The sequence below is a fragment of the Nerophis lumbriciformis genome, linkage group LG08, assembly GCF_033978685.3.
Source record: "Nerophis lumbriciformis linkage group LG08, RoL_Nlum_v2.1, whole genome shotgun sequence".
In the NCBI taxonomy this organism is placed as follows: Eukaryota; Metazoa; Chordata; class Actinopteri; order Syngnathiformes; family Syngnathidae; genus Nerophis; species Nerophis lumbriciformis.
In genome coordinates this window covers 48968415-48992934 of record NC_084555.2, presented here as the reverse complement: position 1 = coordinate 48992934, position 24520 = coordinate 48968415, and the positions used below count along the sequence as shown (strand labels likewise).

At 38.7% G+C, this 24520-nt stretch overlaps 1 protein-coding gene across 3 annotated transcripts in view; it reads right to left on the bottom strand.

Annotated features, from left to right (window-relative positions):
- Nucleotides 1-24520, bottom strand: part of arsa (arylsulfatase A) — a 61018-nt gene that overhangs the window by 21985 nt on the left and 14513 nt on the right. For all 3 annotated transcript variants that reach the window (XM_061969146.2, XM_061969147.2, XM_061969148.2), the window contains exons 5-8: nt 22332-22456; nt 12445-12572; nt 8713-8815; nt 8353-8659 (exon numbers count right to left, since the gene is read on the bottom strand). In XM_061969146.2, coding sequence (XP_061825130.2) covers nt 8364-8659; nt 8713-8815; nt 12445-12572; nt 22332-22456 — 652 coding nt within the window. In that variant the 3' untranslated portion in view covers nt 8353-8363. The remainder of the gene's footprint in view (nt 1-8352; nt 8660-8712; nt 8816-12444; nt 12573-22331; nt 22457-24520) is intronic.

Sequence of the window (24520 nt, the reverse complement as noted above, 5' to 3'; positions counted from 1 at the left end):
CTGGTTTACGGACCATGGTATTTCTGTTCTAAATTGGCCCGCCAACTCCCCTGACCTTAGCCCCATAGAAAATCTGTGGGGTATTGTGAAAAGGAAGATGCAGAATGCCAGACCCAAAAACGCATAAGAGTTGAAGGCCACTATCAGAGCAACCTGGGCTCTCATAACACCTGAGCAGTGCCAGAAACTCATCGACTCCATGCCACGCCGCATTAACGCAGTAATTGAGGCAAAAGGAGCTCCAACCAAGTATTGAGTATTGTACATGCTCATATTTTTCATTTTCATACTTTTCAGTTGGCCAACATTTCTAAAAATCCCTTTTTTGTATTAGTCTTAAGTAATATTCTAATTTTGTGACACACAGAATTTTGGATTTTCATTTGTTGCCACTTCAAATCATCAAAATTAAATGAAATAAACATTTGAATGCATCAGTCTGTGTGCAATGAATAAATATAATGTACTAGTTACACCTTTTGAATGCAATTACTGAAATAAATCAAGTTTTTCAAAATATTCTAATTTACTGGCTTTTACCTGTCCTGTATGCAGGCATGTGATTTGACCACATTGAAAAAGACTGAAAAAATGTCCTGGTTTTTCACCAATTTAACATGCTAAAATTAACAAAGACAGCACCATTTGAAGAAAATATTTTAGTGTTTAAAGACATGAAAACATCATTAATAGAACACACATAACCCAATTATCCTAATGAATCACTGTATATGGTTCAGTCCCAACAGTATTTAGTCACTAATATTTACATCTTGTGTTAATTTCACATCCACAGGTGTCACATTGATCCGTGTTATTATCTACAGTTTATTTACAGTATTACTTCAGTTCACTTCACACATTAGCTTTCTCGGAGAGCCCTAACATGAGCTTTCCTTGCAAATTTCTGAGCAGCCTACATTTTCCTTTTGGTCTCTGCTTTAGTAGCTTCTTACACAATATGGGTCATTCTCAAAATTTGCCTAGGTTTTGGTAATAAGCAGATTGCTCTAAAATAAAATTTCCTTTCATATTTGAAATCATTCTATCATTACTATTAGTCAGATATTGTATATATGGGGTAAAAAAAATTATCAGTGGTGTAACAAGTTTGCCAAGATTTATTATTATTAAGGCTGAAATGACGCGTCAACGTAGTCGACGTCATCGGTTACGTAAATACGTCGACGCCGTTTTTGTGCGTCGATGCGTCGCATATTTACGTCACACTACCGTCATGGCGGAGCGCAAAGCAGACAATGCGAGCGGTGCGAGCGAGGGGAAAAAAGCATGCCAAAAGTCGTCAAAAGTGTGGGAATATTTCAATAAACGGCCTAATAATGTTGTAGCGGCGAACAGCTGTCTCGTCAGCTGAAGCGCGAGCTTGCAACCGTGGCTGCTTAGCAACCAGCCAAACCCCACTTAATAAAATTATATTTTATCTTAGAGCACATCCGCATCCCTATTCACCTAGGCAACCCCAGGAAATGTATATAATTCGGCATTATTTCGGCCAGTCGGCTTATATGATCAGAGCCGATCAGTTTACGTTCACGTGCAGGTATAACGCGGCGCACTCCCGTCTCATCTGCTGGTGCGCCAGCCCGGTAATTAGACCGCTGTGTCAAATCAAGGAGTACAGAAGACGCCAGCGCAGAGTGGAAAAAGGTTTAGTTCGTTACAGAAAACCCAGAGTTGTGCCAAAAGTGTACCAAAACCAATAGCTGAACGGACAGCCGGTAAGATTACACTTTAGTTGTCTTTGTGGGTGTGGCGCACCTGTTGCGCTGGTGAGATGGGGGGGTGGGGGGGTTGTGTGCATGTAGCGTGCTTAGTCTGGAGGCTAAATACACACGGTGTTTGTGTAAATGTTGTTTAGTAAGGAAGTGTTGATATTCTTTGCATAGTTTGATAAATGTTGGAGCAGTTTGCTTCATCAGGAGGGTGAAGTCGCTCAACTTAAAGTGTTGGATTTAACTGTGTTGGATCATTGGCTGCTGGTGAGGGCATAGAAAAAGGGGCATTTTTCTACCAGTAGACAGCGTTTAAGATGTGTTTCACTGCTAATTTAATAATATATTTATATTGAATATGGATTTTAAATATGTATCTAAATAGGTGGTTAATTGGTTAGGTATTTATGTATTTGCATATTGGGTTTTCTGTTGCATTTATCTATTGTGTTTCTGGTCTTAAATGTATTTTATATTTATCTTGGTGCATTTATGTTGAGACAATTTATTTAAAATGTGTTTTAACTTAAAGGGAAAAGATGTGTCCATTTTCTTGCACTTGTTTAATGGTTAAGAGTTTGATTGCCTAATTAATAATTGTAAATTATGGGATTGATAATTGATTGATTTTTTTACAGCATGTTAATCTTGTGGTGTTTTGTCCTTAAAGGTTTTTCACCTACTAAAGAAGCTAAAGGCTACTAAAGAAGCTAAAGGCTACTAAAGGCTACTAAAGACAGCTAATGACAGCTAAAGAAACTAAAGTCTACTAAAGTCTACTAACACTGCTAAAGACTGCTAAAAAGACTAAAGAAGAAAAAAGAAGCTGTTTCTTCGTTGGAAAAACTGTTGCAAACTAAAGGAAAATAAAAGGAAAAAGTAACTACGGTCTGGTCTTTTGAGTGAAATCCAGAAGCCACATTCAGCATTGGTACATCCCTTCAAGTGTGAGATAAGCACAGCGAAAAAAGCAAAACACTTGACAGTTGTTGTATGCACACTGTGTGGAGCGGAAATGGCCTATCATAGCAGCACAACGGCTATAAAGGAACATTTGAAAAGAAAACACCCGACAGCGTTCTTGCCATCACCATCAACTAGTCAATCGTCCGCGTGAGTATACGTTGTCATCATTACACAAAAACATGAATGTGTCATTTGTATCTGCGTTGTAAATTCATAAACTAAAACACCGTTTCGCTCTGAGAGGCGCGTTTGGCGTGCCTGTTCAGTGTTTACAAAGACGCGCTCCTCTTTAACGCTAACGTTAATTAGTTGTGCAAATACCTTTTACAACATTAACAGTTACATATACTATGTACAAACCAACAATTAACTTTCACTTTAATCATACTATCATTGTTGTGTTATTAAGCAAAATAAGCAATACTTTTACTTTTGTTGAAATGTTTACACTGTTACAGAATATTTCGTTTTGCACTTTTTTGTATTGGATGTTTATCTTTATTTTTGTACATTTTAAAGCAAAATAAGCAATACTTTTACTTTTGAAATGCTTATACTATTGCAGAATATTAAGATTTGCACTGGATGTTTACTTTTATATTTACACATTAAAAAGCAAATAAGCTACTTTTAATTTTGTTAAATGTTAAAAGTTTTAAATGTTTACATTGTTACAGAATATTTTGTCATGTTGTTGTCAATGTTGACTGAGTGGCCATACTTTGTTTTTTGTAAATAAGTCATGCCTTTTGAAAAAACTGGCCTAAATTTATTTTTTCATCTTCATTTTAAATAAAAAAAATAATCAGTAAAAGGAAAAATAATCTATAGATTAATCGAAAAAAATAATCTATAGATTAACCGATTAATCGAAAAAAATAATCTATAGATTAATCGATAGAAAAATAATCGTTAGCTGCAGCCTTAATTATTATACAAAACATATTTTAAAGTTAAGACTATTACATGATATATGCTATCAGAAAGTAGCATTAATTGTAAAATACATAACCACTAATAACAATTCACAGTTTTAATGTATTTGCCTAATTGCCTACAAGTTTAGTTATAAATATAACAAAATACCAAATGTAAACATTTCATTCTTTTCGCCAAAATAGGATATAAATTTATGAAAATAATTAAACATGTTTAGTATTGTTTACTCATATTTGAAAATAGGAAATAATAATAATGCATACCTGCCAACTTTTGAAATCAGAAAAACCTAGTAGCCAGGGTCCAGGTAGGTCCAGGACAAAGTCCTGGTGGGGGGTACCTTCGCCCCCCGACGCAAAATGATTATTAGCATCCAGACAGGTAAAAATATTACTAAAACCATCACTTTTCTATCAGTCACAGTGACTTTTCAAAACAAAAATATTACAGCAAAAATCATATGGGTTGATTGACATGTTTATTCTGTAAACTAACTTCAATAGTTTGAAATTATTTTGACAGTTAATGCCAGTCATCCTGTCAACCTTTCACAAGATTTCAATTTGTTAATTGAAAGTATAAACAATATAAACACTTTTTACAGTAAACAAATGGTAAAACAGTACTAAACAATTCCATTAAAAAAAAAAATTGGTGTCATTAACTTTCTGTCCAAGCTTGTATAATCTACTGCCTTGTTCAATTTAAAAAAATATTCTGTGCCTAAAATTCACATTTCTATCACAATTATCATACTGTAAACATGGTAAGCTAACTTCATTAAAATTAATAGTCCTGTCAATAGCATGGAATTACAATTCAAATGTAGTTTTTTTGTAAGCCTTTCAAAAGAATTCAAAATATAAAAAATTAATGAAAATTAATTTAAGCCATCAGACACTTGAAAAGTGGCACATCACATCTCTAATGTAATAAATTTAACTTTTCAACAGAAATAGCACTGCAAAAATATTAAGGACATACTTCTGTATTTTGGTAGTTATGCTGTCAACATTTAACAAGATTTCTTCAACTTGGACTTGAAAGCATAAATAGTATAAACACTTTTAACAGTATAACAGTACTAAACAATTCCAATAGATAACATTGGTGTCATTACCTTTTTGTTTGCCCAATTATTGCCTCCGTAAATAAAACTTCGGCATTTATCACATCCAAAGAATCTATTTGGGCGACGAAAAACGTTGAAAGTTTTCCACTTGTATCGCTAGCAACGGCATTAGACTTGTGTTTTTTTGTCCCAACGTGGTCTTTTACATCGCTAATTCCTCCGTGTCCGATCGAAAAATCTTGTCTGCACAAGGTGCAATTCGCGTAGTTTTCACCCTTTTTGGAACGGATAATTATTCCCGGATAGGCTTTTGAATATTCTCCACGGAATGACTGCAGTTTTCTTTTCGGTTTAAGACTCGTATGCGATTTTTCTCCGGCTGATTCCATGATCGTTCGCTCGTTTGGAAACAATGGCAACTGGTGCCTCGTGCTTGGCAGCGGTGCTATAAATAGCCTCGCGCATCGCATTCAGAATGGCTCGATAGGAAGTTACGGGAAGCAGTGTCGATTGTCATTGTTGTTACGCGATTTCGTGAATAAAACTTAAAAAAAAATAAATAAATTTAATTAATGAAAAACCGTATTTTTTATCACTGCAACCGTAACCCGGAATAGGTTAATGAAAACCGTACTAATTACGGGAAAACCGGAGTAGTTGGCAGGTATGAAATGTGAGTGTTGGAATAATTGTTTGTAAGTTATCACAAAAGAAACGTTGTATTATGAATGCTGTCTTTCGAGGCCTAACAAGAGGAAGAAGGCTCGTGAAACGCCACTGTGATTTCAACACGGACAGATGGCAGGATCTGCTCAACTTCCAGAGGAACTCTCTTTGAAGTGTTAAACGAACTCTCTCTGAAGTATTTCACAAACTCTCTTCCAACTATTTGGTAACCGAGGTCAACGCTATTTACGACCCGCTGCCCTCTTGAAGTCCCTGTGGTCAGGAGACGGGAGGGGTTATCCTTTGTCCTCCAACACCTGCCCCAGCTGTATCCAGGAAGAGCCCAAGCCCAAGAAATCCTCTTCTTGGACTTCAAAGCGACCGAAAACAATGACTGTTTTACATACTTTCCATTCCTGCTGTGACATGTGTTGGTGCGTAAACATTGAACATCTGAATAAACGAGGAGACGAAAACCTTCTTCGTCAGAGCGTGGTGCAGGACTGTACAGAGAGTGCAGTGGCCATGTCTCTCCTCAATATTGAGTCCAAATTGAATTCTGTCTCTGTTTGATTCCTTGCCTTTTGTCTTGTTTAATAGATGTCCTCAGTGTTTGAACGTGACAGTGAGGACACGAACATATTGCATGAAACAAGTGTGAAAATATTTACCTTCAAGATTGTTACACCACTGACAATATTGTTTCAAGAGACTACATAAGAACTTAATATTACAAAATAGTATTATATGCACATTTATTTCAAATAAATTGTTAACTGGAATCAATAATGCGACTCTTTGAATTTCTGCAATTTCATAATATATTTTCACGTGGCTTTTTATTTTTTAGAAAAAAACATTTATATTTCGCAAAGCAATAATTGGTTAATATTTAAAACAAACATGCGTATTTCGCGAGCAAATATTTTTTAGCTTACCTCATTATTAACAACCCTGTCTGCAACTGAAGTGGGTTGTTTGGGTGGATCTTTCCTCTCGATGTCTATGGCAGTTGTCGATGTAAACAAAGGATGAAGTCCGTAAGGTTTGCTCACTTTAGTGATTCCCAGAGCCCAAAAAAAGTCTGCGGGCTATAGAGCGTTTTCTATTCGGGCTCCAGTACTATAGAATGCCCTCCCGGTAACAATTAGAGATGCTACCTCAGTAGAAGCATTTAAGTCCCATCTTAAAACTCATTTGTATACTCTAGCCTTTAAATAGCCCCCCTGTTAGACCAGTTGATCTGCCGTTTCTTTTCTTTTCTCCTCTGCTCCCCTATTCCTTGTGGAGGGGGTGGGGGGCACAGGTCCGGTGGCCATGGATGAAGTGCTGGCTGTCCAGAGTCGGGACCCGGGGTGGACCGCTCGCCTGTGCATCGGCTGGGAACATCTCTGCGCTGCTGACCCGTCTCCGCTCGGGATGGTGTCCTGCTGGCCCCACTATGGACTGGACTCTTACTATTATGTTGGATCCACTATGGACTGGACTCTCACAATATTATGTCAGACCCACTCGACATCCATTGCTTTCGGTCTCCCCTAGAGGGGGGGGGGGTTACCCACATATGCGGTCCTCTCCAAGGTTTCTCATAGTCATTCACATCGACGTCCCACTGGGGTGAGTTTTTCCTTGCCCTTATGTGGGCTTTGTACCGAGGATGTCGTTGTGGCTTGTGCAGCCCTTTGAGACACTTGTGATTTAGGGCTATATAAATAAACATTGATTGATTGATTGATTGACTTTCGGTTGACATCCAAAAGTACCAGCGAGTGAAAAGTTAGTTTCCCTTGCTTCAAGTTGTTTCATGTGTTTTTGGCGTTTCGCATGTACTTCCAAAGCCTTGAAACCTCGTGATCCATAGTCAATATTATCATGACACCACGTGCACAAAACCTTTCCGGGACGATCGATTTTCCGAATAAAATCACCGAACAAAGTCGTAACTTCCTTCTTCCCAACAGTATCAGTGTTTTCCCTTTCCATCCAGTCCCATCAAAACTTATTTTTGACATTTTTATCAATTTCTTTTACTTGTAAAGCGTCCTTTCTCTCGAGAACCGACATCGTTTACATATGGAAAATGTATTGTTGATAATAAAGGTAAATTATTGGTATTGTTCATTATCAATAGCGCTATTTCTATTGGTATTTGTATTGATCCATTTGTAGTGTAATAATGCTCATTGTCATTTCTGTATTATTTTTTATTTTTCGCTAACTGCTTATTTGCTATTACTTTTACCATCATATTTGTACATGTCATATTTGCTGATGTTGCTCTATTGTTGTTGTTGTTGTTGTTTGCTGTTGTTGTTTTTGTCTCTCTGTCTAATCCCCCTCTTGTCCCCACAATTTCCCCCTCTGTCTTCTTTTTTTTTCTCTTTCTATCTCCTCCTGCTCCGGCCCGGCTGCACTAAATGATAATATAAATACATTTAATAAAGTCAAATACAAATAAGGCAACAAGAGAAGTATCCTACACTTCTCTTTTGTAAAGTAAATCTGAACAGCCGACATGGGCATCTACATCAACTATATGATTTGCCTGAGAAGCTGGACAGGACACAAAAAAAAAAAAAAAAAACATATGGAAAATGGCGGTAATAACCATTATGAATGATGACGTTGTTAACGTCATCATTCATAACAGATGTCCTGATTGGTCACAAGGAACATATCGACCAATCAACTACGGCGTAATATAAACTACGTCTCAAATCTTGATTTAGGGTCGGAAAAAAACCCGGAAAAACGGGAGATAATTATTATTTTTTCCCCCCGAGATTAAAAAAGACGGAATTCCGACTTTAGACGGAAAAATCACATGCCTGTATATGGCTTAACTCCCCTAATATTGCCTTTTTGTAACCTTATTTTTCTCCCTTTGCAAATGTAATATTGTGCTGAAATGAGGACTTTTGGCCGTGCCCTTGGGTCTCCTTTCTGCAAGTTACTGTGTGAGCAAAGAGATCCTACCTGCATTGATGTCAGCAGTGGCAGCAGCCGGGTTTGGGACTGCACTGTGGATTACAACAAGGCTCCAGCTGGGGGTCACTTCCCTTGGAGATCTGACTCTCCCCAAACAACATGGAGCCTTCAAACTCTTCCTTGACTCTCTTCATCCTCTCCAGCAGCTCCTGCATGTCCGGCTGGCCGTCCAGCGGGAGAGGGTACCACTCAGACGGGTCGGCGTCCAAATGGAAGATGAGCGGGGGGTCGTGATGCTTCCGCAAGGCGAATGTTGAACACTCTTTGTCTGGGGTGGTGGTGCTGTGGATGGAGCCTGGACAACAATGACACATGTGACGTGTGGAACATCGAGGCTGGACATCTTACCTTGTGTGTAGAAGTGAGCCTTGTACTTCCCCAGGCGAAGAGCAAACAGGCCACAATCTTCACTAGGATCAGTGGGGTAGAACATCATGCTCTCCCTTTTGCTCTGCCAACACAGCACAACCACATCCAGCCTTAATACTCACTACAGGTTTATCTGTGTAACATGCTGACATCATGGTCACATTGTTACTTTATCTGTGTAACATTTTCCTTGTTTGCTCTCTTTTGTCTTGTCTTGTCTAAACTTATTTTGAAGCCTCTTTCCTTGTGTTGTCCTCCAAATCTAAACATCAGACATGGAATTGATTAGCTGGACCCTCGACTCAATTGACAAAATCTTTTCGACGAGGAAAAGAGGTTCTGGGGAGCCTGGCTGCCCTGATGGAACCATTGCTGCGGGGTACGTGAGAGATTCCTGGGGCAATTAGAGAATCATGTGCCTCTCAGTCCTTTCCATCGAGGACATGGAAGACATCTACCTATTTGGAACCATGATAGCGGGGCACCTGCTGTTGGAATAATTGTTTGTAAGTTATCACAAAAGAAACGTTGTATTACATTATGTTCCTGATAAGAAGATGAATGCGGTCTTTCGAGGCCTAACAAGAGGAAGAAGGCTCGTGAAACGCCACTGTGATTTCAACACGGACAGATGGCAGGATCTGCTCAACTTCCAGAGGAACTGTCTTTGAAGTGTTAAACGAACTCTCTTTGAAGTATTTCACAAACTCTCTTCCAACTATTTGGTAACCGAGGTCATCGCTATTTACGACCCGCTGCCCTCTTGAAGTCACTGTGGTCAGGAGACGGGAGGGGTTATCCATTGTCCTGCAACACCTGCCTCAGCTGGATCCAGGAAGAGCCCAAGCTCGAGAAATCCTCTTCTTGGTCTTCAAAGCGACCGAAAACAATGACTGTTTTACATACTTCCCATTCCTGCTGTGACATGTGTTGGTGCGTGAACATTGAACATCTGAATAAAAGAGGAGACGAAAACCTTCTTCGTCAGAGCGTGGTGCAGGATTGTACAGAGAGTGCAGTGGCCATGTCTCTCCTCAATATTGAGTCCAAATTGAATTCTGTCTCTGTTTGATTCCTTGCCTTTTGTCTTGTTTAATAGATGTCCTCAGTGTTTGAACGTGACACCTGCTGATTCGGCTGGACATTGCTCTGGTGTATCGTAAAATTCTTAGACCATGGCAGCCATTCAAGGAGCCCAAAGGCTGTTCGTCGCAATGGAAGGTTTGGGCTGGGCCGTGGGATCACAGACTGGGGCGATTTCTGAACTGAATCGCAAGATGGATCACATCATGGAGAAACTTGCTGAAAAGGAAAAATTGGATATGAGAGCCAACATGGACGAATAGAACAGACAAGCCATTGTAATGTCTGCTCGAGGAAAAACAAAAATCCTTATCTATGATTTGACTCCCTCGAATGGCCTTGAGGACAAGAACAGGCTGTTCTGTAATCATCCCCTGAGGACTTTCAAAGATGGACGATTTTAAACTCCCTCCCTCCTCAACGACACCTGGAAGTCGAACTTTGCTTGCATTGCATGCAGAACGGCCCCGGGCCTATGAACACAACACCACTACACCCAAAGACAATGGGCATATACACAAACACACTCCCCACCCCCACCCCACGCCTTCACCACCGCTTGATTCCTCTTCGGGATGATGGACGGCTGAGTAGCGCTTTATAGCAGCAGGCCGGCCTCCAGGGCCCCAACTGCCTCCCCCCTCCTCTGTTGCCAAGTTGTTGTGATTATATGTAACATGTTTATGTGTGCTATGGCAAATTAGGTTTTTTCCCTTGGACTCAGTCTGGACCCTCTCCCGAGGGTGCAGCCTTTGACTGATATTTTTTTACTCTTCCCCCTTTCACACCTTTTTTAAGGAGCGCCGTAAGTGGCTGATCCGTTGGCGGTCCCGTCTTGTCTCCCTGTAACGTATGTCTGCTCTTAGTGGGACTGTGCCCAAAATGTAATTTCAGTTCTTATGTGTCTTGTACATGTTAAAGAATGGACAATAATAAAGCATCCTGATCCTGAATCCATCCATCCTAACATGCTGACATTATGGTCACATTGTTACAACATTCCTTTGACGCAGAGGGGTGTCTCCTGTCTGCTCTGACTCACATACACTGCAGAGTGTTATACTCTGTCATGTCTGGAAAACATCGGGAAAAGTCCCTAGATTTGTCACTAGGCAAAGAAAGAGGAATTGGAAAGTCACCAGATTTAGCGAGAAAGTTGGCAACACTGCTTTGTGGATGATTGAATAAAGTATAGTCTCGCATGGTGTGACTTTTTTCCACACAATTTTAACTTTGTCTTATAATGTTCAGATTTTAATGACAACTATGGTCATACTTGCCAACCTTGAGACCTCCGATTTCGGGAGGTGGGGGGTGGGGGGCGTGGTTAAGATATATATATATATATATATATATATATATATATAAGAAATACTTGACTTTCAGTGAATTCTAGCTATATATATATATATATATATATATATATATATATATATATATATATATATATATAAAGAAATAAAAGAAATACTTGAATTTCAGTGTTCATTTATTTACACATATACACACACAACACTCATCTATTCATTGTTGAGTTAAGGGTTGAATTGTCCATCCTTGTTCTATTCTCTGTCACTATTTCAGAACACACACATTATACAAATATACATTATAAAATCAATAAGAAAACGGGAGCTCTAATTTGGGAGTCTGAATTAGGATCAGAAGTTCCTATATAAACATTGCGCACTCACGTCGCCTTTTTGTATTGATTACTGCAGCTGTGCACTGGATTCATTCACAAATACAAACTACAACTCACAAACACTTTAGAGTTAGGCTCCACCATCAGAATGTGTACTTAAACTTATAAAGATCACATGGATATTATTCAGTGAGTTGATTCACCAAAACTAACCTGTTATACAGGAGGAAAAAGCACACAGGACGTTTCAATTGTTCACAGACTGGTCGCGCTCATCAGAATGACAAGACACTTCCGGTCTGCAGGTGATAGCATTCAATTGGGAAGAAACGCCCTACTGCCCCCTACTGACCAATGTGAATACTGATAAATGTGTAATGACAGCTCCAAAAACGAATTCAAACCACAAAATAAAATAAACAAATCAACACAAAAATGTGACACATTATGGGTGGGTCACATATGCATGTACAGTAGATGGCAGTATTGTCCTGTTTAAAAGTGTCACAACATTGCTGTTTACGGCAGACGAACTGCTTTACGGCAGACGAAAACTTGACTGCTGTTGTTGTGTGTTGTTACCGCGCTGGGAGGACGTTAATGAAACTGCTTAACAATAAACCCACAGAAGAAACCAAGAACTCGCCCTCGATCATTAGCTGTTTATATTGTGAGAAAGCGGACGTGTGAACAGGCTGTCAACACGTCACTCAGGTCCGCATGGAGTTGGAGGGGGCGTGGCCTCAAGCTCCGCCTGAATTTCGGGAGATTTTCGGGAGAAAATTTGTCCCGGGAGGTTTTCGGGAGAGGCGCTGAATTTCGGGAGTCTCCCGGAAAATCCGGGAGGGTTGGCAAGTATGCCCTCTCCTAATATTTCTTCCTTTTTTCAACCACTCTGATATTATAATATTTGACTCTCACACAATAAAAACATTTATTGTCTACCACTTATTTTGTTGTAAAACGGCAATGCTTCTTTGTACCTTTCCGTGGTTGAAAAGGATGTCGGCCATGTCGACACCATCGAGCACCACAGGGGGCGCTCTAGCTCCAGCGAGCCCAGCGATGGTGGGCAGGATGTCCAGAGTGCTGGCCAGCTCCTGGGTCACACCTAGCAGCACAACAATCATTACACACAAATACAGGGTTTCACCTAAACCAGGGGTCGGCAACCTTTACCACTCAAAGAGCCATTTTGACCGGTTTCACAAATTAAGGAAAACAATGGGAGCCACAAAAATCTTTTGAAATTTAAAATGAAATAACACTGCATACAAAGTTTTTTTTTGGCTTTGTGCTATGTATAAACCAAGGATATCAGACACGCAGCCCACACCTTAATATGAAAATTTTATGTTAGTGTGGTCCGCGAGTTTTATGTGAATGGCGCTTGACAGCGTCATACTGGTCAACCCTCCCGAATTTTCCGGCAGACTACGGATTTCAGGGCAACTATTCTCTCGAAAATGCCGTGATGGTACAGTATTTAGCACCCACTGCAACCACACGTTGAATGAGGCTTCTGCTTGCTCACGTAAGTGACAGCAAGGCATACTTGGTCAACAACCACACAGGTTACACTGACGGTGGCGGTATAAAAAACTTTAACACTCTTACTAATAATGCGCCACACTGTGAACCCACACCAAACAAGAATGACAAACACATTTCGGGAGAACATCTGCATCGTAACACAACTTAAACACAACAGACCAAATACCCAGAATCCCATGCAGCCCTAATTCTTCCGGGCTACATTATACACCCCCGCCCACCTCAACCGACGCACAGAGGGGGAGGGGGTTGATGTGTGAGGGAGGAGGGTTGGGGTGGGGGCGGGGTTTGGTGGTAGCAGGGGTGTATAATGTAGCCCGGAAGAGTCAGGGCTGCATGGGATTCTGGGTCTTTGTTCTGTTGTGTTTATGTTGTGTTAAGGTGCAGATGTTCTCCCGAAATGTGTTTGTCATTCTTGTTTAGTTTTGGTTCAAAGTGTGGCGCATTATTAGTAAGAGTGTTAAAGTTGTTTTATATGGCCACCGTCAGTGTAACCTGTGTGGTTGTTGACCAAGTATGCATTGCTGTCACTTACGTGTGCAAGCAGAAGATGCATATAATAAGAGGCTGGGCTGGCACGCTGTTTGTACAGATTGTAGAGGACGCTAAATGCAGTATTATCATGGCACCCTTTATTATTATTGTAATGGTGAAAATCAGAGAATATTAATCCCGGGAGTTTTCTGCGAGAGGCACTGAAATCCAGAAGTCTCCCGGGTAAATCGGGGGTCGGCAAGTATGCAGCTGAGCCGCATCACAGTGATCAAAGAGCCGCATGCGGCTCCGGAGCCGCGGGTTGCCGACCCCTGACCTAAACTGATAACCTGTGGCGTTGGGGTGGTGGTAATGGGCGTGGTCACCATGATTTTAGAGTCATTTGTTATATGATTTCTTTAAAAAGGCTCAAAAAATGTATACATACATTGAAAACAAATCTGTTATTAGTATTAACATGTTTTTTTTTTATCATTTTGCCATAATTTCAATTATTGCTGCTTTTTGTACAATGTACTTTGTTGAGGTATTTTCAAGTGTTTACAGACCTTTAATGACTTTTTTAATTAAAAACAACTAGCAACAAATGGTGTTATTATAAAATGTACTTGTGTTAGAGACTCTAACTTCTGTCCCTCCATGTCTCCGACTAAAAAGGCTGGCTGTAGCGATCATGACGTCACACTTTCTTGGCGCTGTTGCTCTAGTTTCACTTTCTCTTCTTTAAAGGGGAACATTATCACAATTTCAGAAGGGTTAAAACCATTAAAAATCAGTTCCCAGTGGCACATTTAAATGTGCTTTATAAATAAAGTTGATTTGATTTGATTTCAAAGTTTTTTTCAAAATTTTATCCATCACGCAATATCCCTAAAAAAAAGCTTCAAAGTGCCTGATTTTAACCATCGTTATATACACCCGTCCATTTTCCTGTGACGTCACATAGTGATGCCAACACAAACAAACATGGCGCATAGAACAGCAAGCTATAGCGACAATAGCTCGGATTCAGACTCGGATTTCAGCGGCTTAAGCGATTCAACAGATTACGCATGTATTGAAACGGATGGTTGTAGTGTGGAGGCAGGTAGCGAAAACGAAATTGAAGAAGAAACTGAAGCTATTGAGCCATATCGGTTTGAACCGTATGCAAGCGAAACCGACGAAAACGACACGACGAGGACGAATTTGGTGATCGCCTTCTAACCAACGATTGGTATGTGTTTGTTTGGCATTAAAGGAAACTAACAACTATGAACTAGGTTTACAGCATATGAAATACATTTGGCAACAACATGCACTTTGAGAGTGCAGACAGCCCAATTTTCATCAATTAATATATTCTGTAGACATACCCTCATCCGCTATCTTTTCCTGAAAGCTGATCTGTCCAGTTTTGGAGTTGATGTCAGCAGGCCAGGGAAGCTAGGGTCGATATTCTTGTCTTGATCATCTTCGGTGGCATAAGGGACGGTGTGAGCCAAGACATCCAGGGGGTTTAGCTCGCTCGTCTGCGGGAACAAACTGCCGCCATTGCTTGCCGTGCTACCGAGGTCCTTTGTCCCTGAATTGCTCACACACTCCGGCAGATTCAATGGGGGTCTGGCGGCAGATTTCTTTGACTTTATCGTTGGAAATGCATCTGCTTTGAGTGTCGCAGGATATCCACACATTCTTGCCATCTCTGTCGTAGCATAGCTTTCGTCGGTAAAGTGTGCGGAACAAACGTCCAATTTCTTGCCACTTTCGCATCTTTGGGCCACTGGTGCAACTTGAATCCGTCCCTGTTCGTGTTGTTACACCCTCCGACAACACACCGACGAGGCATGATGTCTCCAAGGTACGGAAAAGAAGTCGAAAAAACGGAAAATAACAGAGCTGATTTGACTCGGTGTTTGAGAAAATGGCGGATTGCTTCCCGATGTGACGTCATCGCTCCGAGAGCGAATAATAGAAAGGCGTTTAATTCGCCAAAATTCACCCATTTAGAGTTCGGAAATCGGTTAAAAAAATATATGGTCTTTTTTCTGCAACATCAAGGTATCTATTGACGCTTACATAGGTCTGGTGATAATGTTCCCCTTTAAAGTCACCACTGTCCTCTTAATGTTTGCACAATTTGTAGATGACTGTCCGCAGGTATATCTGTAATATATATATATAACAATTACATCCACATCACAGACATGCTGACAACGCTCCAGACAATGGCGTGTGTTTTGTTTACATCCTGTTTCGGCAATGCGGTTTTTGGTGATCAAAGTCTTTTTTCGGTGGTCGAATTTTGGGTACATCACTTGTCAATAGTGCACAAATAATAGGCGATATATATATCGATTCATACTGTAACGACCAGCTAATGTTAATGTTTTATGTTGGTGTGGTTTGGATTTGATGTCAGTTTTTCCCATGTTAGCAAACACACCGTCCGTGCCTACTAGGTGATTGGCGGAGGATGATGAAGTGTTGTTGTGTATCCGGGGAAGTGAAGACTCACGAAGACAAAAGTGTTTGCACGGTAGGTAAAACCTGTTGGAATTGTATGGCGTCACATTAGTGCCAAAAATCTGAGCGCATAAAAACTGCTGATTCTCCACTTCGTGCGCGCGCGTGGTGCCTTTCTGTGCGCGCGCGGTGCCTTTTTGCGCGCGCGCGGTGCCTTTTTGCGCGCGCGCGGTGCCTTTCTGCGCGCGCGCGGTGCCTTTCTGCGCGCGCGCGACGCCTTTCTGCGCGCTCTCTGTGTACTCCTGGCATCTCTCCTCGCGCTCTCATGTTTCTTTTTGGCACTTTGGGGGCGGGTATGCTTAGACGGCCCCTTCTTTCTGATTGGTCAGGCGAAAAATGCTGACAAATGCTCAGAGCCAATCAGAAGTATAGCAGGGCGGGTCATGGTCAATATGTATCAAGATTTACGGAGGAAGAAGTGGATACAAAAATGTCGCGCGCTGATGAAGGTTATTTCATACCACATAAACACAATACAGGGTAATACAAAATGTGACCCAAATAAATAATAAGACAACAAACACCATAATCACATCTTTCAGCCAGAACTGGTCCACCAGCAATAACATCCAACCATAACATTATTTTATATTTTCACTTCTTCTTGAACATTTGTTTTCTAATTTATGGAATTTCTTTTGATTCAGCCATAAAATTAATAAAATAATCTTTGAATTTTGTTTTGACGTCAATGTAATGATTGAGGCTAGATGTCCGAGGTAAGATGGCTACCAATCATTCTCCAGTGTAGCAACGTTGTAGCCATCTTACTTCAGACATCTAGCCTCAATCATTACATTGATGTCAATGGTACATGTACTAATTAAATTACCATAACTTGCTCGATTTTCGACCAATTTACAAACAGTTTGCCTTGTTACAAATCTTATTACATGTAGATATGACATAGGATGCTGTACCTGTTGAAACTACCTCTTTCGCTTTAAAAAAAAAAAAAGACTTAATTGTGCAACATAGTTGTGTAGGGTCAGTGTTAGTCAGTTCTCTGATTATTTTAAACTGTTTCAGAATACATTATTAAAAGCTATTTTTAACATTTTAAAAACAAAATTCAAAGATTATTTCATTAATTTTATGGCTGAATCAAAAGAAATTCCATAAATTAGAAAACAAATGTTCAAGAAGAAGTGAAAATATAAAATAATGTTATGGTTGGATGTTATTGCTGGTGGACCAGTTCTGGCTGAAAGATGTGATTATGGTGTTTGTTGTCTTATTATTTATTTGGGTCACATTTTGTATTACCCTGTATTGTGTTTATGTGGTATGAAATAACCTTCATCAGCGCGCGACATTTTTTTATCCACTTCTTCCTCCGTAAATCTTGATACATATTGACGATGACCCGCCCTGCTATACTTCTGATTGGCTCTGAGCATTTGTCAGCATTTTTCGCCTGACCAATCAGAAAGAAGGGGCCGTCTAAGCATACCCGCCCCCAAAGTGCCACAAAGAAACATGAGAGCGCGAGGAGAGATGCCAGGAGTACACGGAGAGCGCGCAGAAAGGCGTCGCGCGCGCGCAGAAAGGCACCGCGCGCGCGCAAAAGGGTGTCGCGCGCGCGCACTAAGTGGAGAATCAGCGCGCGATAACAGTTTTTATGCGCTCAGATTTTTGGCACTAATGTGACGCCATAGAATTGTGCTGTTTGTTATCATTAGTTTGGTAATGCAAGTTAAAAATAGCGTTGGACTTTGTGTGATTTCTTATGGGAGCTGCAACATATTACATTACTTTAATTTGTTCTCAAGTAAAAAAACAACCTTATTTTCAAGGTGTGACGGTAGTCTAAATGTAAAAACCCTGAAATATGTATTCTATCACTTCTTTTAATGAGGGATGTGAGCACCTTTTGAGGAAAAAAAGAGGGACTAGTAGCTCGATGGTTAGCTAAGTAGTGAGCTTCTTTTGGTGCTCCTCACCATAGTCCGAACTTTTGTTTAATTTGTTTAACAAGCTGGCTAGTTAGCTAACCATCGCTTACTTGTTGTCGCCTCTGTTCGTTATCAAAGCCACAACGTTGACGGCCGTCTACTTTGCCGCTAATCTTGTTAGCTTGTCCTGCAACTCAGTACAGCCAGTACTTACGGCTGAGGCATACTTGCCAACCTTGATACCTCCGATTTCGGGAGGTGGGGGGGTGGGTAGTGGGGGCGTGGTTGGGGGCGTGGTTAAGAGGGGAGGAGTATATTGACAGCTAGAATTCACCAAGTATTTCATACATATATATATATATATATATATATATATATATATATATATATATATATACATACATCCTGAAAATATGCAAACAAATCTGTGTTTAGATAATTGATACTTCAAACTTGCATAAATATAACATGAATACAAGATAACTTGGCTTCTGAGAGCTTCAAATTGTAATGAATATAATGGTAAAGTTGTTGATAAACAAGCAATTATTTTAATAATTAAATATGGTCATTTTAAATGAATTATTATGATAATTTAAAATTAATTATTTCAAATATGTTTATTTTAATGTACCGGTATAATTCTATGGCTGGATGTAATAACGAGTCAGAAAAAATACAAATAAAAATACAATTCATTTTGATGTTTTTAGCAAAATATTGTAAAAATGTATTTCGTTTCTTTTTTTTTTTAAATTAATAAATATATTTATTTTTAGGTAAAATAAACATAATAATACAATTTATCTCTAGTCTGGATGATTTAGTTCTTGTCACCCTGTTGTCCTCCCACCGTGAAAAAAGGCTGTCCTCACTCAGGTCCGCATGGAGCTGGAGGGGGCGTGGCCTCCAGCTTCGGCTGAAAATCGGGAGATTTTCGGGAGAATATTTGTCCTGGGAGGTTTTCGGGAGAGGCGCTAAATTTCGGGAGTCACCCGGAAAATTCGGGAGGGTTGGCAAGTATGGGCTGAGGAGACCGTTTATTTTGTTTAGATTGTTAAAGTTAAGTTAAAGTACCAATGATTGTCACACACACACACTAGGCGTGGTGAAGTTTGTCCTCTGCATTTGACCCATCACCCTTGATCACCCCCTGGGAGGTGAGGGGAGCAGTGGGCAGCAGCGGTGCCGCGCCCGGGAATCATTTTGGGTTATTTAACCCCCAATTCCAACCCTTGATGCGGAGTGCCAAGCAGGGAGGTAATGGCTCCCATTTTTATAGTCTTTGGTATGACTCGGCCGGGGATTGAACTCACAACCTACCCATCTCACTCGGACACTCTAACCACTAGGCCAGTGGTTCTCAACCTTTTTTCAGTGATGTACCCCCCTGTGAACATTTTTTTTAATTCAAGTACCCCCGAATCAGAGCAAAGCATTTTTGGTTGAAAAAAAGAGATAAAGAAGTAAAATACAGCACTATGTCATCATGTTCTGATTTATTAAATTGTATAACAGTGCAAAATATTGCTCATTTGTAGTGGTCTTTCTTGAACTATTTGGAAAAAAAGATATAAAAATAACTAAAAACTTGTTGAAAAATAAACAAGTGATTTAATTAATCAATAAAGATTTCTACACATAGAAGTAATCAACTTAAAGTGCTCTCTTTGGGGATCCATCTGAATTCATGAACTTAATTCTAAACATTTCTTCACAAAAAAATAAATATTTAACATCAATATTTATGGAACATGTCCACAAAAAATCTAGCTGTCAACACTGAATATTGCATTGTTGCATTGTAATGAATGGAATAGCCTACTTGATTTGATGTTCAGTTTATGAACTTATATTCATATTTTGTTGAAGTATTATTCAATAAATATATTTATAAAGGATTTTTGAATTGTTGCTATTTTTAGAATATTTTTAAAAAATGTCACGTACCCCCTGGCATACCTTCAAGTACCCCCATTTGAGAACCCCTGCACTAGGCCACTGAGGAATTTTTATTGATATTTAATTTAAAAAACGTGGAAATTATATTTTGAAACGAAAATAATGTTTAAAAAGGCGGACTTCCGCGCCTTTGTGGAAATGTCACATGCCTGTGTCTACATTAGCACTTTTGTCACTTAAATCTTGGTATTTTACAATGTTTACATACAATGATATACCGTATTTTTCGGCGCTCCAGAGTATAAGTCGCACCGGCCGAAAATGCATAATAAAGAAGGAAAAAAACATATATAAGTCGCACTGGAGTATAAGTCGCATTTTTTGGGGAAATTTATTTGATAAAAGCCAACACCAAGAATAGACATTTGAAAGGCAATTTAAAATAAATAAAGAATAGTGAACAACAGGCTGAATAAGTGTAGGTTATATGAGGCATAAATAACCAACTGGTATGTTAACGTAACATATTATGGTAAGAGTCATTCAAATAACTATAACATATAGAACATGCTATACGTTTACCAAACAATCTGTCACTCCTAATCGCTAAATCCCATGAAATCTTATACGTCTAGTCTCTTACGTGAATGAGATAAATAATATTATTTGATATTTTACGCTAATGTGTTAATAATTTCACACATAAGTCGCTCCTGAGTATAAGTCGCACTTATAGTCCGAAAAATACGGTAAATACAAGAATAAAAGTGTAATAATATGAGAAAAATAATAGTTTCTTGGGTAAGAAAAATAATATTGACACAATAGGAAAATAAAATGTAGATTTTTCCTCAAAGTTGAAAGATTTTTGAGAATATTACAAAGTCCTCAAGAAAAAAAACCTATGACCAGAATAGTTTTGTATTATTACAAGAATTATTTGACCAATTATACAAAAATAAATAACATGGTAATATTATGAAAGCACATTAACAATGTCATGTGTTGAAAGTATTCATTTTAACAGGTACAAGTCAAAGAAAAAGTTAGTCGTGCTGTAAGAACAACAACATTTGAAGAGAAAAAAAGTATAACCTCGAAATTTGAGGAGAAAAAAGTGATTGCTTTATGGTTTAACAAATATTTCATAGTATTTAAAGATTCAAGAAAATAATATTTTGACTATACTGAAACAATAAAGACAAAAATAGAAGTAATTAATTTGAGGAATATATGTTATACAGTAATATTATGTCAGAATTTCACTTTATAAAATACATTTTAATTTAATATAACAACAACAAGTCGAAATGCCTCAATAATTAGGTTGTGTTTTTTTCGAGAGAAAATAAATAAAAAATTTAAATCTGTGAAAAAAAGTAATAAGAATGTGATCTAAGAATATAGTTTCCTTTTCATTTTGGTAGAAAAGTAAATAAAAAAAAATAAAAATAAATATATATATATATATATATATATATATTTTTTTTTTTTGTAGGGAAAGTCGTAATAGTAAAAGAGTAACGTCATATTTTCACAAGAAAGAAAGCTATAATTTACCAAAACAATAAGAACAAAAATTAAATAGAAGAATAAAAGTGCAATGGTATGAAAAAAAGTGTCTAGGAAAAAAATACATTACCAAGATTAGAGAATAAAATCAAGATTTTCTGTCAATAAAGTTGAAATATTTAGATAATATTTAGAAAAGTAAAAAATAATTTTACAAGAAAAAAGGACTACTACCATAATAGTTTAAGTATATAATATTACCAGGTTAAAGTGAGATTTTTTTTCAAGGGAAGAAAAAGGAGACCTTTTGAGAATAACGTGATAATATTATGAAAGTGCTTTCGGAACGTTTTTTTCAAGAAGAACAAGTCAGTTGGGTTGTGTAATTTGCAGAGAAAAAAGGGAAGAAAGTCGTAATTTTAAATTAATTTTAAAAATACGGTAATTGTTTGTTTTAATTTTAATATCAACTTGCCAAGGGAGGTAGAAATTAGCCATTGGCTATAATCTCACATGTTTACAAGTCATATGCGCCCGAATATGTATTGTCCTCTTTAAATAAAGTACATCTAAACGTACAGTACAGGCCAAAAGTGTGGACATACCTTCTCATTCAATGTTTCTTCAAAATAGCCACCCTTTGCTATGATTACTTTTTTTTAGCAAACTCTTGGCATTCTCTCCATGAGCTTCAAGAGGTAGTCACCTGAAACGGCTTTCACTTCACAAGTGTGCTTGAAGCTCATGGAGAGAATGCCAAGAGTGTGCAAAGGAGTAATCAGAGCAAAGGGTGGCTATTTTGAAGAAACTAGAATATAAAACATGCTTTCAGTTATTTCACCTTTTTTTTTTTGTTAAGTACCGGTACATAAGTCCACATAGTTTTGATGTGACAATCTACAATGTAAATAATCATGAAAATAAGGAAAACACATTGAATGAGGAGAAGGTGTGTCCAAACTTTTGGCCTGTACCGTATTTAATTACAGTGTGTATTTGCAGCACACCTGGCGTGATCATGCCGGGCCAATAGGCGATGGCTGGCTCTCTCATGCCGCCCTCATACGTGGTGCCTTTGCCGCATCTCAGAGTCCCCGCGTTACCTCCGCGGTCCATGCGAAATAATGAAGGCCTGTGGAGGAGAAAAGTAAAGTTGCACTTCAATCACAGCATCAGTTCTTTTTTTTTTTTCTTATTAAATCAACATAGAAAAAAACACACGATACACTTTCAACTAGTGCATCAACCCAGAAAAAAACCCCTCCCTCCCCTATTCACACTCACACACACCCACTCACACAAAAGGGGTTGTTTCTTTCTGCCATCAATACTCTGGTTTCCACAACATGGACAACACTTCTGCAAGGGACACAGTCCCTGAAGCACACTTGAATGTCTGTGCTGCTGGTGCACTAACATTTCATTTAATTACCTTCTTTTCTTTTTTTTCTTTCTTTTTTCTCCCTTATGTAATTATTTTTATATTGTTTACTTTCCTTTTTATCCAAGAAAATATTTATTTATCTTATCTATAAAAAATTAAAAAAAATTAAAAAGGAAAGAAAGGACCTTATCTTCACCAGACCTGGTTGTAAATGAAATTAGCTTCGTTTAAAGGTTTTTGTTTTTTTTAAAAACCAGGTCCAGTCCAGATAATGTCCAAGTCGGGTCCAGCAACACACACCTTCATTCATGTACACTGAGAAAAAAAACAAAAAAAAAAACAGAAAATTTTGGAACACAACAGATTGCATATAATCTATAAACAAAATTACATTTTAAAAACAAAAACAAAAAAATGTATGTACAGTCCAGCTTATGTTCAGGTCCCTAAAAGTTAGGGAATACAACAACAGATAGCATATAATCTATAAACATAATTACACTTTCAACATAAGCCTTTGAGGACTTCCCATCTTTTTTTATGTTTTTTGGCATCATTATCGTTTTCAACCATGTAACTTTCTAAAGTTAAAAAATACTGAATAAATGTTTTAAAGAAAGTAATACTAAGTGAATATCTGTTTTTGGCCTTAAAAATAAACCTTTTACCGAGTACTATAATTAAATTGATTAAATCATGATTGTCAATGAACTCTCCCAAAATAACAGAAACCACATCAAGCTTCATAAACAAACCAATCCTTAAACACATTTTTTCAACTTCCACCCAAAAGGAAGACACAATATGACAATACCAGCATCAGTTCTTAGCTGAGAACAGCCAGGTCCAGAAGTACAAACCCAAAAGCAGTGAAGTTGTCACGTTGTGTAATGATGCTATTTTTATGTATTTATCTATTTTCTTATGTGTTACTATGAATTTGCACTAAATTAGTTTTTGCCTACAATTTCGTTGTACAATGTACAGTGACAATAAAGATATATTATATTCTATAAATAGAGAATACAATGATTTGCAAATCCTTTTCAACTTATATTCAATTGAAGAGACTGCAAAGATATTTCATGTTCACACTGGAAAACTGTTATTTTTTTGCATATATTAGCGCACATGTTTCAAAAAAAGCTGGCACAAGTGGCAAAAAAGAGTGAGCAAGTTGAGGAATGCTCATCAAAGACTTATTTGAAACATCCCACAGGTGGACAGGCTAATTGGGAACAGGTGGGTGCCGTGATTGGGTATAAAAGCAGCTTCCATGAAATGCTCAGTCATTCACAAACAAGGACGGGGCGAGGGTCGCCACTTTGTCGACAAATGCCTGAGCAAATTGCTTAAGAACAACATTTCTCAACCAAGCTATTGCAAGGAATTTAGGGATTTCACCATCTACGCTCCGTAATATCATCAAAAAGGTTCAGAGAATCTGGAGAAATCACTGCACGTAAGCCATGACATTACGCACCTTGGATCCCTCAGGCGGCACTGCATCAAAAAGCCACATCGGTGTGTAAAGGATATCACCACATGGTCTCAGGAACACTTTAGACAGGCTAACCTCCTCCAACCTCCGGGGACAAAGCATGGCGCAGTGGGAGAGTGGCCGTGCGCAACCCGAGGGTCCCGGGACGGCATGGCGCAGTGGGAGAGTGGCTGTGTGCAACCCGAGGGTCCCTGGTTCAATCCCCACCTAGTACCAACCTCGTCATGTCCGTTGTGTCCTGAGCAAGACACTTCACCCTTGCTCCTGATGGGTGCTGGTTAGCGCCTTGCATGGCAGCTCCCTCCATCAGT